The sequence below is a fragment of the Symsagittifera roscoffensis genome, unplaced genomic scaffold (assembly GCF_963678635.1).
Source record: "Symsagittifera roscoffensis unplaced genomic scaffold, txSymRosc1.1 SCAFFOLD_619, whole genome shotgun sequence".
Lineage (NCBI taxonomy): Eukaryota > Metazoa > Xenacoelomorpha > Acoela > Convolutidae > Symsagittifera > Symsagittifera roscoffensis.
Window position 1 is genome coordinate 137 of NW_026971497.1, and position 16,004 is coordinate 16,140.

Consider the following 16,004-nt stretch of genomic DNA (forward strand, 5'->3'; position numbering starts at 1 on the left):
CATATACGATCTCGATAAATTAATGATATCAGCGTAAAATTGATGTTAACTTCTGATGAGGGAAACGGTAGAAGAGTGCTCTACCTTCTTTTAGCTTCTTTTGCGCTATAATATTTTTCGCATTTTTTTGTTCTTCTGACGAAGAACTCAAGGTTTGTTGTTTTTATAGTAATGCTATTATAGGGCTTAATTCCATAATTTTGAGTCAGTTATTTTTCTACATAGTCTTTCAGAAGCCAAAAGTAAGCTTCGCAGCGATATATTTCCAATACTATGAACAGCTCTTCCCCCCGCCGCTGATTACTCACCTAGTCGGTCTGCCATTATTGCACGCCCTCTCCCACTCGGCCTCAAAAGGGAGTCTCTTTCCCGCCCACCTGCAGAACTCAGTGGCGTCATTCCAAGTCACGTGCACCACTGGATTGTCCATTCTACTCTTGATTGAGGAGTCTGGACCCTCAGGATGTTGCCAGTCGGCTTTGTCAACCGGAAGCCACCACGGGGCACTAGCTACCTGAAAATAATTTTTTACAGACTACTAAAATTTGCCTCTTTGAGTAAATGATTACAAAGTGCAAATTTCGTCAAAGCCACGAGGTAAATTTTTGTAGATAATTGGTAAAGGTCCTTCTTGTTGTCAATCGAAGAGTGTCTTTGCTTACCGATTGAGTAATTTTTGAATTGATTTCTTCGCTCACAAAACTCTGCATCACAAACGAGTTGCCAAATTTTTCAGCCTGAAAGAAAAAAGTAAAAGCCAATATATTCCCCAAATGTTTCAAAATTTCTAATGTTTGAAATCTAACCTCTGTTTTATAACCTGTTGCATCAACAAATCGTTTGAACTGTGCGTTTGTGACCTCCGTTTTATCTATGTAGAAAGAGGGCACATCAATTTTGCGGATGGGACCCTCGCCGTCCTGTGGTATAATGGGTTTTTCCAGCCCAACTTCGGTCACGCCCCCTTTAACTAGCACCATTGAGTCTTCACTTTTTCTATTTTCAGGAAGTTCCGCTACACAAAGATGTCCATATAAGTTTAAGAAAAATAAGATTAACGAAAGAAAATGAAATGCCGCAAGCTCAGTTAGGACGGACATTTTTTGGAATTTTGAAAAGCAAGAAATTTAAAATAAGTTCAACTGAATACGTTTTTAGAATGCGATAATTAATAAAGGCATCAACTATCTTCAGGCTCAATGAGTAATACCATAATTGACAGCATGGATAAAATATGATTTTGCTAGTTTATGTAAAGCAACCAGATTTAAAGCCCAATTGTTGGGTCTCGGTTGAATAATGACCGTGTTTATTCTAGGTCAGAGCTTGAGTTTGAGCTTAAACACAAGTTTATAGATGAATATAATATTTGCACGAAAGTTACTCATGGTATATACAGAATGCACCAACAAAATTTGCACTCCAACATGCAGAAACAAAATGAAAACGTAATTGCTGATAAAATTCTTAATAATTTAGTAAATCTTAAGAACAAATATTTTTAAGTAAGATTTAAAACAGAGGAAACAAAAAAAGTTTGACAAACTTTGAAGGATATCAATTTGACTATTACTATTAAACTTTTGAGGGCTTAGACAAAAAATTTTGCCTTCCCAAAAATTCCCTACTATATCAGCGCTTTTAACTTGAGTATAGAAAAATAAATAAATAAACTTAGCTGCAACAAGTTCCTTCTTCGAGATAACGGACTCAATTTCTCAAGAATGGGGCTGGGTTACCCTTAACCTAACGCTGTTCTGACAGAGCAGAGGTATTAGGACATTAGACAAAGAAATTAGGCTCCTCAACCTCTATTTTTATCTGAAGATGGTAAGTTACACAGAAACTAAAACGGTTGTACAAAAATAGGGTGAAAAGTAGACCGAGGATAATTTTTCCTCCGAGGAAAATAATATTTTGACATTTTTCAATCAAGTTTTCACCATACCATGCCCAATTTCAAACATTTTGATACTTTTTTCCAAATATTTTTGATAAAAAATGTCGCTGGAAACAACTTTTACAAAGAGATAATTGTTGATTGAAAGGAATACGGTCAAAAAGAAGACAACCTTTATTTCATACCTGTCAAAACGTAGACAGTTACAAACCTTTCCCGATCAGAATGGAGATAGAAAAACAAGCTGAAGCAAGAATAAAAAATAATTATTTATTTCGTACATTTGTTCGATTCTGCTTGGTTAATAGAATATTAGTCTACTTTATGACGTGCTAACTAACCTTGTTGAAGACATGCCTCCTACCTAACCTCTTGTTGTTCCGACCATTGAAAATGAGGAGGAACTCTGTATTCGGGTGTGTTTTAGTTTTTTTGTTTTGCACGCACAATCAGGTACCACAAATAATTATTGGACTGGGTTGAGTGATATATCATATTAAAGCCTTTTCAATTTGAGCTACATCAAAATGAACGACATTAAAAAATTTCAAACTAATTTTCCCAGTGTCGAGAAAAAACGGTTTGAACATTTTGACTTTTCTTTTTGACGCTTACATTGCCTTATTTATGCTTAATTTAAGCCTCGAGAACTTAGTTTTACTGAAATGAGGTCAGTTTTTGCAGTTTTTAGTTTCATCTTAGAAATCACAAACTTCAAAAATTTGGGAAAATTTTTTGAAAAATGAAAGATAAAACTTTTTTTGATTTTGTTTTTCTTGTTACTTGTCTTCAAAAACTGTTTTCCAATTTGCATAATCTACAATGACTGACCAAAATTCCTAAGTTCTACTTTTTCGCTCAGATTCCTTTATCACACCACAACGAAAAAAATGACAATAATTTAAAAAAAAAGCTATTTTTTAAGACTGGTCGAAACATTCTGTTTCTCTTGTAGTTGGAATATGTGTTACGGCAACAAATTGAAAAGTAAGCCTATATTTAAGACAATTTGATGAACATATCTTAGTGTCACTTTGTTGATGTCAAATTATTACTCATTAGTTCAGAACAAATCATGCTATTATTAAAAGATTTTACCGCATTTTTCTATAATTAATGTGAGACAATTCATTTCATGAACATCCTCGGGGGAGGGAGATCTTATTTGGAACCGAAGGGGAAGGAGTTGAGCCAAGTTTTTTGTTGCTGTTGTTGTAGTACAATTAAAGTGGTCTTAAATCTTCTTTTTTGGGGATACGAGGGCAAGTTTCACCGCTGGTCTCGTTAAAGTACCTAGGGCTGTTTTCAGTTTACACGAGCGCGCGATGCTATCCGAGCCGGTAAAAAAATCTAACACTCGACCCAGTGGCCAGATGCTTCGTGGTGTAAAGTCCTCAAGTATCTCCATGAGGTCATCTTTTTCGAGTGGTTCCTCGGGTTGCGTCCATTTAGTCCTTCTGATGAGAGTCGGAGCCTACTCTTTAAGTAGACGCCTCCAGAAGCTGTCAAGTCTATCTTTTGCTCGCTTCCAGGACTTGTTGGACAGTTTACTGGTAGATGCTTCGTAGGAGGCTGCTGCTGACATGAGTTAGCGGACGTGAGTTGAGGATTGCCGACATTGGCGGCTGCTGACATGAGTTAGCGGACGTGAGTTGAGGATTGCCTCGGTCTCGGCTACGATAGTAGCAAATAGATCTCTTGATAGTCAATCAGAACCGAGATTTAGTAAGAATAGTCGTTCTATCATTGAGACGAGTCGCTCCCACACGCCGCCAAAAATGGGGGGCAGCCGGAGGGGCGCCATTCGAAATTGTGGATTTGTAGCGTTTCAGTTAGGGTGGTTTCGTTGAAGTTGATTGGTTCTGAGCGTAATTGTTTACGCGCGCCGACGAAGTAAGTAGCGTTGTCGGAGATTAAAATTTTAGTTGTGCCTCTCCTAGCAATAAAACGTCTAATTGCCGTTATACTGTTGTTCGTAGTAAGGTTCTCTGTCGATTCCAGGTGAACCGCGCGAGTAGAGAGGCACGTGAAGAGGCAATTATAGCATTTTTCATTTGTATCCTTTGTTGCTATGTAGAATGGTCCGATATAGTCAATTCCTCTGTTTTTGAACGGAAATGGGTCATCAGACGGATCGTCGAAACGAGTTGGCGGCAAGTCGGCCATGAGTGGATGTAGCCCTTTGCCTTGGAATCTTCTGCAGAGAAAGCAGTTATGTCTTATCTGTCTGAGTGTTTTTCGGAGCCCAATGATGACTAAATTTTGTTGCAGGTAGTTGCGAATGTACTCAGTGCCGTGATGCATGCAGCGGCGATGAGCGCTCTCGATCATCATGCGCACAATTGGGTCCTTTGCGTTAAGAAATATTGGATGCTTTGTTGCGTCCGGTTAAGGTGAGTTTCGTAGTCGTCCTCGCGCGCGAATAATACCGTTGTCGAGAAAAGGTGACAGCTGTTGCAGTTTGTCTTTGTTTTCAACTTGTTGCTTGGTTCGTAGTTGGTTGTAGGTGTCACCAAAGGTTTCTTGCTGGGATTGTTGATAAAGGAGGAGCTTAGCTTTTTCCTGGTCTTCCATAGTGGTAGAACGTTTACCGTTTCCCTTTAGTCTATCGACAAAAACTATAACCCGAGCTGTGACCCAAACTAATCGAAACCAGTCAGAAAACCTGGAAGAATTGATTAAGGTTGTAGTTGAGGGGCTAACCATTGTACCCTTACTTTGTTCCATTATTTCGTTGATCCTTCAAATAGGCTCACTGTTGAGTAGAAATTGTGGTGCATCCAGCCAGAGTTTTGCTACGTCTTTAAGTTCAATTCCCAGTGTAGCACTGTCTGCTGGGTTGAGTCTACCTGGGATGTGTTTTCATTGTTCGGCTTTGCATAAAGTAAATATTTCACCAACTCTATTTGCGCAGTAAGTTTTCAGTTTACCAGGTGAAGCGATCCAGGAAAAAACAGTAGTGCTATCCGTCCATGAGTGAGTGGAATGAGGCTTTAATCGCATTTCATCAGTGGCGAACTTGCATAGCCAAGCACTCAAAAGGGCGGCCTGTAATTCCAGTTTAGGAATGCTCTCTTGGTTCAGTGGTGCTACCTTTGTTCTGCCAATCAAAAAAGTAGCGTGTATGCCAGAGCTACAAGCAGTTCCGAAGTAGATACACGTAGCCATTGCGTCTTGCGACGCGTCACAGAAAACATGAAGCTGTATATCACTGTGGACCAAGTAAGCGCGGCAGCCTAACAGGGGGTACTTGTTTGCATTGGTCGACCCATTTGTCAATTATCAGAACAAAGTTCCTGGGCACGGCTTCGTCCCAAGAGATATCAGACTTCCACAACTTTTGCAGATGAATTTTGAGTTTTATGACAAACGGCGCTAGGATGCCTAAGGGGTCGAAAACCCTTGCTACTGTAGAGAGAAGTGTTCGGAGTGTAGATGATGTAGTATTAGTTAGCTTGGTTGTTGGTTGCAGGAATATCGTATCGTCAGTTGTGTCCCATTTGACACCTAGAACACGATGCACTGTAGCATTAGTAGAAACTTCGCCACCATCAATGGAGTAGATCGCGTCATTAGTGTTAGATACGAACTTAGTTAGGTTGAATCCCCAAGGTCTTAGGGAGGATTTCAGTTGCGTAGTAGAGTCTCTAGCCTCGTGTGTCGTGTTGAACGAGTGAACAAAGTCGTCCATGTAAAAGCTTTTGTGAAGCAGTTGAGCACTAATGGGTTTGGATACGCAGTAATCGGCAGCTGTTTGATGAAGCGCAAAGATGGCAATGGATGGTGAGCATTTTGCACCAAAGATAAGTAGCGTGTATTAGTATTGTTTGATACCATTTTTAGTAGGCCAAAGGAAGCAAAGCGCATTTTGAGCTTCATCTTTAATATCTATTTGCATAAACATACCTTAAATATCCGCCGATACAGACACAGGTTTTTCCCGGAATCGTAGTAGAAGTCCAAACATGTTGTTCAGGAGGTCAGGTCCAGTTTCGAGGCAAGAGTTCAGCGAGACGCCTTTGTACGTTGAGGCAGCGTTGGCCACTCTGCGTACCTTCCTGGGCTTGCTTGGATTAGTTACAGGATGATGTGGGAGGTACCAAAGTAATTCACGTTGTGGGTATTGGAAAGTAACGGGCTTGACGTAGTTATTTTCCTTGTCAGTAATAAGCAATTTCTCAGGTTGCATGGTTTCAGGGTTTTTTCTGAGCCATTTGTGTAGCGATAGCAGTTGAGTTTTAGCTATCGGATAATTGTTCGGCAAATTCATTTCGTTCTTCCAGAGTAGATTTATTTTGTAGCGATCTCCATCGTGCTCAATGCTTTTTTCCATAAATCTTAGTTATCGTTTGCTTTTATCAGAAAACGTAGCTTTTTGATATTCCTGGATGCCTGATCCTTCCACTTTCCAGAATTTTTCCACTAATTCAGTGAGATTAGCGTCTTCTTGATCATTTAAGTCAAGGAAGTTAGTTGAGTGTGAATTTGATCCGGAACTGTTAGATTTCTGGTTGAGTGAACCAGTGATTGTCCAAATTAGTAGGTTTTTTAACGGCGTAGGGGGTGCCTGTAGGACCTTTCCTGATATTGCGCTCCGCAACACTGCAGAAAGCATTTACGCCAAGCAAAATTTGAGCTGTGTTGTCGCCTAGTTCAGGAAAGTTGACATGTCGAAGGTGATTGTAGAGTGAGCACATTTTGTTAAGGTTGTTTGCGTCGATGGCGTCAAATCTCAGAGCTTCAACTGAATAGATTGATTGTAGGGTGAAAGTAGGCTTTGTAGCGTTATGTGGTCCAATACTAAGCCGGACTAGCGAGGAAGACACTTTGTCCTTACTGAAAGCACCTCGTACGCTAAGCTGTAGTTGCAATCTAGTTTGATGCCATTGTTAAATAGTGTTACCGGCATAAATTGTAACTGATTTCTGATGTTGTTCATATTTTGTATTGGATCCTCAGCTTGTTCCGAGGGCTTGGTTACTGTAGTGCCAAGTTGCATGTTATCTGATTTTTGCTTGTGCGTTTGAAACGGTTTTTTGTCGATGTGTAGAGTTGAATGGTGTTTCCCTCCGCAGTTGTTGATGAAAAATCGCGTAGACGATGTGCATTCACTAAATCTGTGTTGGCCTAAGCAGTTGAAGCACAGCTTATGTTGCTTCACCAGCTCTGCCCGTTGATCTACGGGATGTTTCAAAAAGTCCGGCCTTTTTCCAACGTAGTGAACTTGGTTGTCTATTGGACATGTTAAAGTTGTTGGTCTTGCTGATATGCTTGAAGATTTGTCTTAGTTTTGCCTGGACATAGAAGTAAATTGTTTGGGTCGCCTGTCGGATTTTTGTTGCTTCATAGGTTGGCGATTTCGTCCCGCTTGGTTTGGAGTCGACGGCTCTATGTCCAGGTTCTCGCATGCTCGCGAGTAGTTATTGAGGTACTGCGTCAAGTCTTTAAGTGTAGCATAATCGAGATCGTGCAGCACGCAATGTTCTTCCCACTTCATTAGTAGACTTAATGAGAGTTTTGAGCGAGCAAGTCGGGTCAGGTTACTGGAATTTAGATCAGCGATGTAGCCGTTGAGTTCGAAGTTGTGGATTAGTTTCCGTGGGAAAGCAGCGTATCTTATAAAGCCCTGTGGTTCGCTTAGTATCAATTTGTCAAACTTTTCAAGTTCCCTGATGAACGCTGACACCACATATTTTGGGTTACCGTATCTAAGCACTAATTCAAGTATTGCCTCTTCATACTGAGAAGAATTGGTTCCGTAGCTCTCTATTAAAACTTTAGCATTATCAGTGCATAATGTTTGCAAGCAAGTATTTTTTTCAACTGGGCTTAGGCGTGGGTTGTTGCCAATCGCAGTCTGGAAGAGTTCGAACCAGTTGTTCCACTCCAGTGGGTTGCCGTCAAACTTTTGTAGTTTTATATCTGGCAATTTGAATCTGTTCAAACTGTAGTTGATGGCAGTGGTCGTATGACTGGTAGCGTGGTTGGTGACTTGTCTTTGTTCATTATCGAGAAGGCTGCTGCGTTGTTGTTCGTGTGATTGTAAGTTAGTCCTATGATGGTCGTTGATGTGGTTGGTAACAAACTGTTCAGATGTAGTAGCAGGACTATTTGCAATTGAAGTTGTTAGCAGACCATATCGGTTATAGCCAGTTGACATCTGGGTTTCGTGTCTTGAGTTGTCATTCCAAATGTGATTTTCAGAGGAAACTGGTGGAGGCGAGAAGTTGTATCGTAGAGGAGCTCGAAAGTTGAAAGTACACGGGTTTGTAGACGGTGAGACTGATCTGAAATCAGTTGTAGAAGTAGTGATATCACCGTTGATTGTCTGATCTATAGGTCTGTTGGTTCCCGGTTGAGGTGGAAAACTGTAGCGTTGGGGAGCGTCTAAGTCGAATGTACTCAAGCCGTAGGTGGATGTATAAGTTGAGAAGTCGGCAGCCGTAGTACTGATGAAGTTGTTGGCCGAGTTTTCAGTAGTATTTGAGCTTCTTACTGGTACACTGGCTGTTGCAGATGTGCCTTGCACTCTAAGTGGGCTGTTTGACCTTGTGGAAACTGAACCATCGTTTGTTAAGACCTTTTCGTATTTTCTAACATTGATTAGTAGGTTGCACTTTCATTTTTGTAGCGTTGAAGCAGTGTTGAGGCAGTCTTGTTCTTCCTGAGTAGAAAATGCGGCTAAGTCGTCTGCGAGTGTATCAAGCAGATCAAAACAAGTGGTTATCTCCTCAAAACTGAGTTTAACGTACTCGATTTCGCTTGAGTTGGCTATTTGCTTCGTTACTTCTTCCTCAAGCTCCTCGAAAGTATTGTAGCGACGTCTCCATTGATTGAGTAGCTGTTGTAAGGTTAGCTACGTTAGAGCCATTCAAGAAAGTAGTAGCAAGAGTAGAAAAGATGTATTAAAAGTTAACGAGCTCGGATGGCAGCGATCGCAAAGTAGTTCCGGTAATGAAGCTTTTTTGAGCTTTCTCAAGATTTTTACTATAAGTTTTGTTTTACTTTTTGTTAAAGTCAACGAGCCAGAGGGTTAACCCGGTGGTTGATTAAACAAAGTGAGCTACAGCTCCCGCAGTTATGAGCTTTTTAATTATGGTCAAGGACTAAGCGGTGAAACTTTCTTTTTTTAAACTTTTTTTTAACAGTTCAAATGAGTAAAAAAATTTTGAGACTTTTAAATTTTTTGTAGAAAGTTTTGTAGATGTGGCCAGTAAATTATTTTGTAGTTATGGGTTTAAAGAAAACGTTTCGGAAAAAATGGGCTTTTGAAAATTCGCAGCAGCTAGTTTTGGGCTAGAAAATTTTGGCTATCGGGTTTTGGCTATCAGTATTTTTTTTGTATAAGTGGGAACCGTGTTTTTTTTGTGTGTTTAGGTACTACCTTAATACCCCGAGGATTAAGATTAAATTGACCAATTGAACATTAGCATTACATATCTAGGGGTTGTAGATTTCTTAAGTTTTTGCTAATAAAGACTGCACAAAAAAACTTAGCTTAATTAATAAGATCTAGCACAGTGTGGGTTTTGGCTGACGAGCACAAGCACAATGATTTTTGATTGAGGGCGAGATTTACTGAAAAATTTAATCAGGCCTGTTTTTTTATGTTGCCGGTGATCCAGATCCAGGTGTGGGTCCGTATGTAGGTCCAGATGTAGGTCCAGATGTGGGTCCGTATGTAGGAACAGATGTTTGTCCAGATGTGGATCCAGATGTGGGTCCGTATGTAGGTCCAGATGTAGGTCCAGATGTGGGTCCGTATGTAGGAACAGATGTTGGTCAAGATGTGGGTTCGTATGTAGGAGCAGATGTTGGTCGAGATGTGGGTCCGTATGTAGGAACAGATGTTGGTCCAGATGTGGGTCCGTATGTAGGTCCAGATGTGGGTCCGTATGTAGGAACAGATGAGTGATGCGAGACCTGCTTGATTAGTCAGGCGAGGCCTTTTGGATGAAGGCTAGTTGCCACAGGGGGCTGAATTTCCCTTGAGGGGGTAAATTCGGAGACTTCGAGAAAAAATTTTGGTCGCCAGATATTTAAGCAATTTGATGAACATATCTTAAAAGTCAATTTGTTGATGTCAACTTTATTACTCATTAGTTCGGAACAAATCACGCGGAAAAATGCGGTAAAATCCTATTTTTAAAGGATTTTACCGCATTTTTCTATAATTAAAGTGAGACAATTCAAGTCATGAATAGCCTACTTCTCCCATTTGGGACCTTACTGAAGCACATTTCATCGGCGGTGAATGAGTCATTTCGCGGACAGTCAATGAGAGTTGATTTTAAACCAAATAAATTGTTTAGCTTTCCTAAAAAGTCTTCAATAGGGCGGCTAAATTAGGCGAAAATTTTAGAAGTTTTTTTGACGAACAAAAGTGTTTTAATTATCAAAAAAAAATTTAATGAAAAAGTGCAATTAAGCAGAAATATATATTGATTCATAGTTTCGATTGGTGTGTGAGGCGACAATTCGTCGCAAGCGACAACTCAAAAAAGTCTTAAAAAGTGACAATAAAAATTCGTAGCAGGAAACTATTTGCAGCAAGCGACAATTAGTTGCGGCAAAACCTATTGATCACGTAAAAAAATCAGAGTAATTGTTTTAATTAAAGAGTAAATGAAATTGGATATCAAAATTGAAAGAATGACCTTCAAATTGCTTTGAAATTTTGTTGTTCTTGTAGTACGCTAGCAGCTCAATTAATCTCAATTGAGATTTTGTATATTTAGCCACCTTGAAATCACTTTCTCCGGCAAAAATGAGCGCAGGCCTAAGTGCCAAAATGCTTCATTCTTTACTCAGGATTTGAATAATAAAACTTTCGTGAGGTGGGCACAACCCATTCCCTCCTGCAATGCCTGTGCCAGACCATGCCTGAGTTGGTGGTCTATTGTTTTCCTTTCTCATCATTTCCGAAATGTTTCGCCCACAAAGAATTGTTCTGATCAGTGTTGTTTCGATGTAATCCACATAGTTCAATAGGGGGATTCATTTTCCTTGTAAACTTCACTATACACAGAGTAATGCCGATGTCCAAATCAAGCTCTGGAATGTGAGCCAGAGCGACAAACGATTTACTGAAGGCGTGTGTGTTGTCATCTCGTCGGTATAGGAGTGCCAATCCAAGCTCTTCATAATTGCTCCAATTTGTTTAGTCGAAGTCAAAATATCAACCTTTGTTGGTTACGACACTGCAATTTTTTGATAAGAGTTAAGTAATGTTTGTTCAAAATCACCAAACACTAGAGAATGTTCAAGTTTCGGAGTGATATTTTTTAGTGGTCTGAAAGCCCGGATTTATTGATCCTCACTTTTTTTGCAGAAGAAAGCAGACGAAGGAGTCTGTCCATGCTGCTCAACATGGAGCTGTTTTGGACAGTGAGCTTTCGATAAATCAGAGCCCGGCATTCTTTAAAAATTCCCTTGGCATTTCAGAAAGTGTTTGACGGCAATGTCTCTAAATTTTTGCCGGTTGCGAAAATCAAAAATCTATCCTTATGGTTTGTGACAGGTCGAAAGGCACAGCAACGTCTTTGATCCAGTGGAGGGAAGGTTCAAAAAGTATATTTGATAACGAGTTATCATTTTGTTTTTTTTCAGGGGTCTTCTTCTTTGAATCGTTTTATTTGATCCCCTTATTACCAAAAAAGCTTGCTTCTAATTGTTGCCTCCTACAAATAGTTGCTTGACGCTAAGTTTCGCTTTCGTAGAGTCAACGAATTGCCGCGTGTGACGCATTGTCGCTGTACTAATTGCTGCATACCAAAACACGCAATTTTGTCCGAAGAGCAAAACAACACCAAAACAGTTACCGTGTTGCGAGCCTGCCAACAGAGTGGTGTACTCTAAATGAACCTTAGAGCCGGCTATCTCACCGCGGAATTTAAGCTGACTCTCGGCTTTGGAGCCTAAGACCACTACTTGCCGATGCCGGAGAAAAAATAGCGGGATTTTGCTGTAGTTTACACATTTTTCAAAATTTTTGTCTAAAATTAACACTTTGCGTAAAATATCTCACCTAATTAAAACAATAGCATTCTCAACAACCCTTTAACAAGGCCTGGTATAGTTTTCTTGGGCTGTTTTTTCTCCTCGGATTTGGTTTAAATGAACCAAAATTAGTTTCAGTTTGATGTCTTGTCTTTTTTAGTTTTGAAGGAATAAATCTCAAATGTTGAGAATGAAAGTTATCGACAAACCAATAAAAAAAACATAGTTTTTTGTTTGTTTTTGTTGTTGCAATTGTTGTGATCGAATATCTAATCTACTTTGTATTGTCAACGCCAAAAAACTTTCGATTAAACTTTGATATGTTTCATTGAACTTCTTAAAATTATGATTTTTGCAGTAAGAGATTCAAACAAGTGATACAAACATTTTTTCTGACTAGCAAACGTCTAATATACTCTATGTGAATGTATACATTTTGTTATTATCATATTTGATCAATGTATCAAATTTGTTACATGAAAAATTAATTGTTTATTTATAATTTCCTTTTTTGGGCAGATATACAACGACCACTCCTATGTTTCCAAAATTTCAAATAACTTTTTTTGTGAATGAGCTTTTTTCTGTTTTTGTGAGGAGCTAAATGTAGCATATTGCGGTTGAAATCATTTTTTTCGATTTCAGTTAATAAATTAAGAGGACATAGTTTTCTGTTTTGATAATAACCAAAATTAGATGCATTAGTCAACACTCACAAATTGTAGACAATGCTAACAAATTGAAACCCTACGATGTTCGTATTGTTGAAAAAAATTTGAATAATTCCCCAAAAACTAGAAGAATTTTTTCGAGATTATTTTTTATATTGCCAACAACGAGCGTACGACCACGCCAGTTTGTCAAAGAGATGATTGAAAATGATTTTACAATGCTCTATAACTTCTTGCACAGAAAACCAAAATTTTTTTGAAAGAAACTAGCCTGCTGTGGTAGAATATTACGGGATACTTGCAAAGAATCCGGATCAATTTTTCAACACCGTTTCCGTTTTTCTTAATTTTTAATCTTAATAGATGTCACTTTTCGGCCCATTAAGTTTGCAGTGGTTTACAAAACATCTGACAACTTAGAAAATGCACAATTTACTGCTCATTAATTTTTTATCAAAAAAGTTCTGAGAGCGAAATTGAATACAATCTGAGTGCAAAAAAAAGAACATTGCTTATGAAAAAAAAATTTGTTTGTTCTCCGATTTTTTAGTAGAATTACAGTTTATATTTTTCGTTTTAACAAAAAAGCTTGCTTCTAATTGTTGCCTCCTACAAATAGTTGCTTGACGCTAAGTTTCGCTTTCGTAGAATCAACGAATTGCCGCGTGTGACGCATTGTCGCTGTACTAATTGCTGCATACCAAAACACGCAATTTTGTTCGAAGAGCAAAACAACACCAAAACATTTACCGCTGCATTCGAACCAATGTGTTGCGAGCCTGCCAACAGAGTGGTGTACTCTAAATGAAACTTAGAGCCGGCTATCTCACCGCGGAATTTAAGCTGACTCTCGGCTTTGGAGCCTAAGACCACTACTTGCCGATGCCGGAGAAAAAATAGCGGGATTTTGCTGTAGTTTACACATTTTTCAAAATTTTTGTCTAAAATTAACACTTTGCGTAAAATATCTCACCTAATTAAAACAATAGCATTCTCAACAACCCTTTAACAAGGCCTGGTATAGTTTTCTTGGGCTGTTTTTTCTCCTCGGATTTGGTTTAAATGAACCAAAATTAGTTTCAGTTTGATGTCTTGTCTTTTTTAGTTTTGAAGGAAAAAATCTCAAATGTTGAGAATGAAAGTTATCGACAAACCAATAAAAACAAACATAGTTTTTTGTTTGTTTTTGTTGTTGCAATTGTTGTGATCGAATATCTAATCTACTTTGTATTGTCAACGCCAAAAAACTTTCGATTAAACTTTGATATGTTTCATTGAACTTCTTAAAATTATGATTTTTGCAGTAAGAGATTCAAACAAGTGACACAAACATTTTTTCTGACTAGCAAACGTCTAATATACTCTATGTGAATGTATACATTTTGTTTTTATCATATTTGAACAATGTATCAAATTTGTTACATGAAAAATCAATTGTCTATTTATAATTTCCTTTTTTGGGCAGATATACAACGACCACTCCTATGTTTCCAAAATTTCAAATAATCTTTTTTGTGAATGAGCTTTTTTCTGTTTTTGTGAGGAGCTAAATGTAGCATATTGCGGTTGAAATCATTTTTTTTTTCGATTTCAGTTAATAAATTAAGAGGACATAGTTTTCTGTTTTGATAATAACCAAAATTAGATGCATTAGTCAACACTCACAAATTGTAGACAATGCTAACAAATTGAAACCCTACGATGTTCATATTGTTGAAAAAAATTTGAATTTTTCCCCAAAATCTAAAAGAATTTTTTCGAGATTATTTTTTATATTGCCAACAACGAGCGTACGACCACGCCAGTTTGTCAAAGAGATGATTGAAAATGATTTTACAATGCTCTATAACTTCTTGCACAGAAAACCAAATTTTTTTTGAAAGAAACTAGCCTGCTGTGGTAGAATATTACGGGATACTTGCAAAGAATCCGGATCATTTTTTCAACACCGTTTCCGTTTTTCTTAATTTTTAATCTTAATAGATGTCACTTTTCGGCCCTTTAAGTTTGCAGTGGTTTACAAAACATCTGAAAACTTAGAAAATGCACAATTTACTGCTCATTAATTTTTTATCAAAAAAGTTCTGAGAGCGAAATTGAATACAATCTGAGTGCAAAAAAAAGAACATTGCTTATGAAAAAAACTTGTTTGTTCTCCGATTTTTTAGTAGAATTACCGTTTATATTTTTCGTTTTTACTTTTCGATTTTAAGTTTTTTTTGCTTTTGAATCAGAAAGTTCGTTTAAATTTATCACAGACGCTGCTTTAAAAACTGTTTCAAAGTTTTTGAAACTAAATGAGCATTCTTTTCAGCAAAAAATGACGTTTTCAGAAAAAGTTGAAAGGCTTTGACTAAGAACTGCGTGTCTTTTTTTTCTACGTGCGTTACCCTAAACACAGTACAACTTGACACACATTTTGTGCTGTGGACGAATTAAGGACTCTGTTTCGATTTTTCTTCATTTACATTTAGATTTTTGCCAATAGATTGTCTGTTTGGCTTAATAATTGAAAGATAGTTTTTCCGATAAAGAGTTAATTTTATTTCTCACAATTAGTTTTTTCACTGTCCTGTTGTTTATACGTACCTTTCGTTCCAAATTTTGAAGAAAGTGTGACGACATGCTTTGTGCTCAAAGCATTTTTTCTCCAGGCCAATTTCGATTTGTTAACTGGTCATTTTTTACCAGAATTTTTGTTTCTTCTTAATGTTATTGATGCCTTGAGCTCATAATTAAGACAATACAGTGCTGATTTAAATTATCCGGACAAAACGAACAAAACTTGAATTTTCAAACGCGTTTTTCTCAATTTGGGTTAAGATTAGACAAAAAGTTAAGAGGACAAAAGTTGCTTAGAATCTAAACACTACTTTGTTAATTGGTATGAAAATTATATCACAGGAAGTCTCTTACGCAGTTCAACAAAGTTTAAGAAGGGTTAAATCTCCAAAAACCAGCATAAGAGAAAAAATTTTCACTTGATAGTCAATAAATGTGATTTTTACTATAAAAAACCCAGAATCTCTGTGTAAAAATAAATTTTAAACAATTTGCGCAAATTTTTGCAGATTTAACCCTTCTCAAACTTTATTAAACTGCGTAAGAGGCTTCCTGTGATATAATTTTCATACCAATTAGTATAGTAGTTTCAGCGTAATTCTTGATTAATTGAAAAAAGCCAAAATGATCCAATTTTGGGGTAAAATTTTTGTTGAGATTTTTGGAGAAAAAATGGCACCATATAAATTCTGGTGAGATTCTAAGCAATTTTTGTCCTCTTCACTTTTTGTCTAATCTTAACCCAATTTAAGAAAAACGCGTTTGAAAATTCAAGTTTTGTTCGTTTCGTACGGATAATTTAAATCAGCACTGTATTTTCACTGCGAATTTATTCCGCGATCTTATGACCGTTTGAAAATTTCCAGTTTGCC

General features: G+C 37.8%; 1 protein-coding gene across 1 annotated transcript; it reads right to left on the bottom strand.

The window, feature by feature from the left end:
- Window positions 1–308: 308 nt before the first annotated feature.
- On the bottom strand, window positions 309–1,421 carry LOC134856472 (formylglycine-generating enzyme-like; the record flags this gene model as incomplete). The annotated part of the gene is given in 3 exon segments (XM_063872741.1): window positions 309–514; window positions 663–737; window positions 807–1,421. Coding segments are annotated over 3 exon segments (575 nt in total), but the record flags the coding sequence as incomplete, so codon positions are not given.
- Window positions 1,422–16,004: the final 14,583 nt, after the last annotated feature.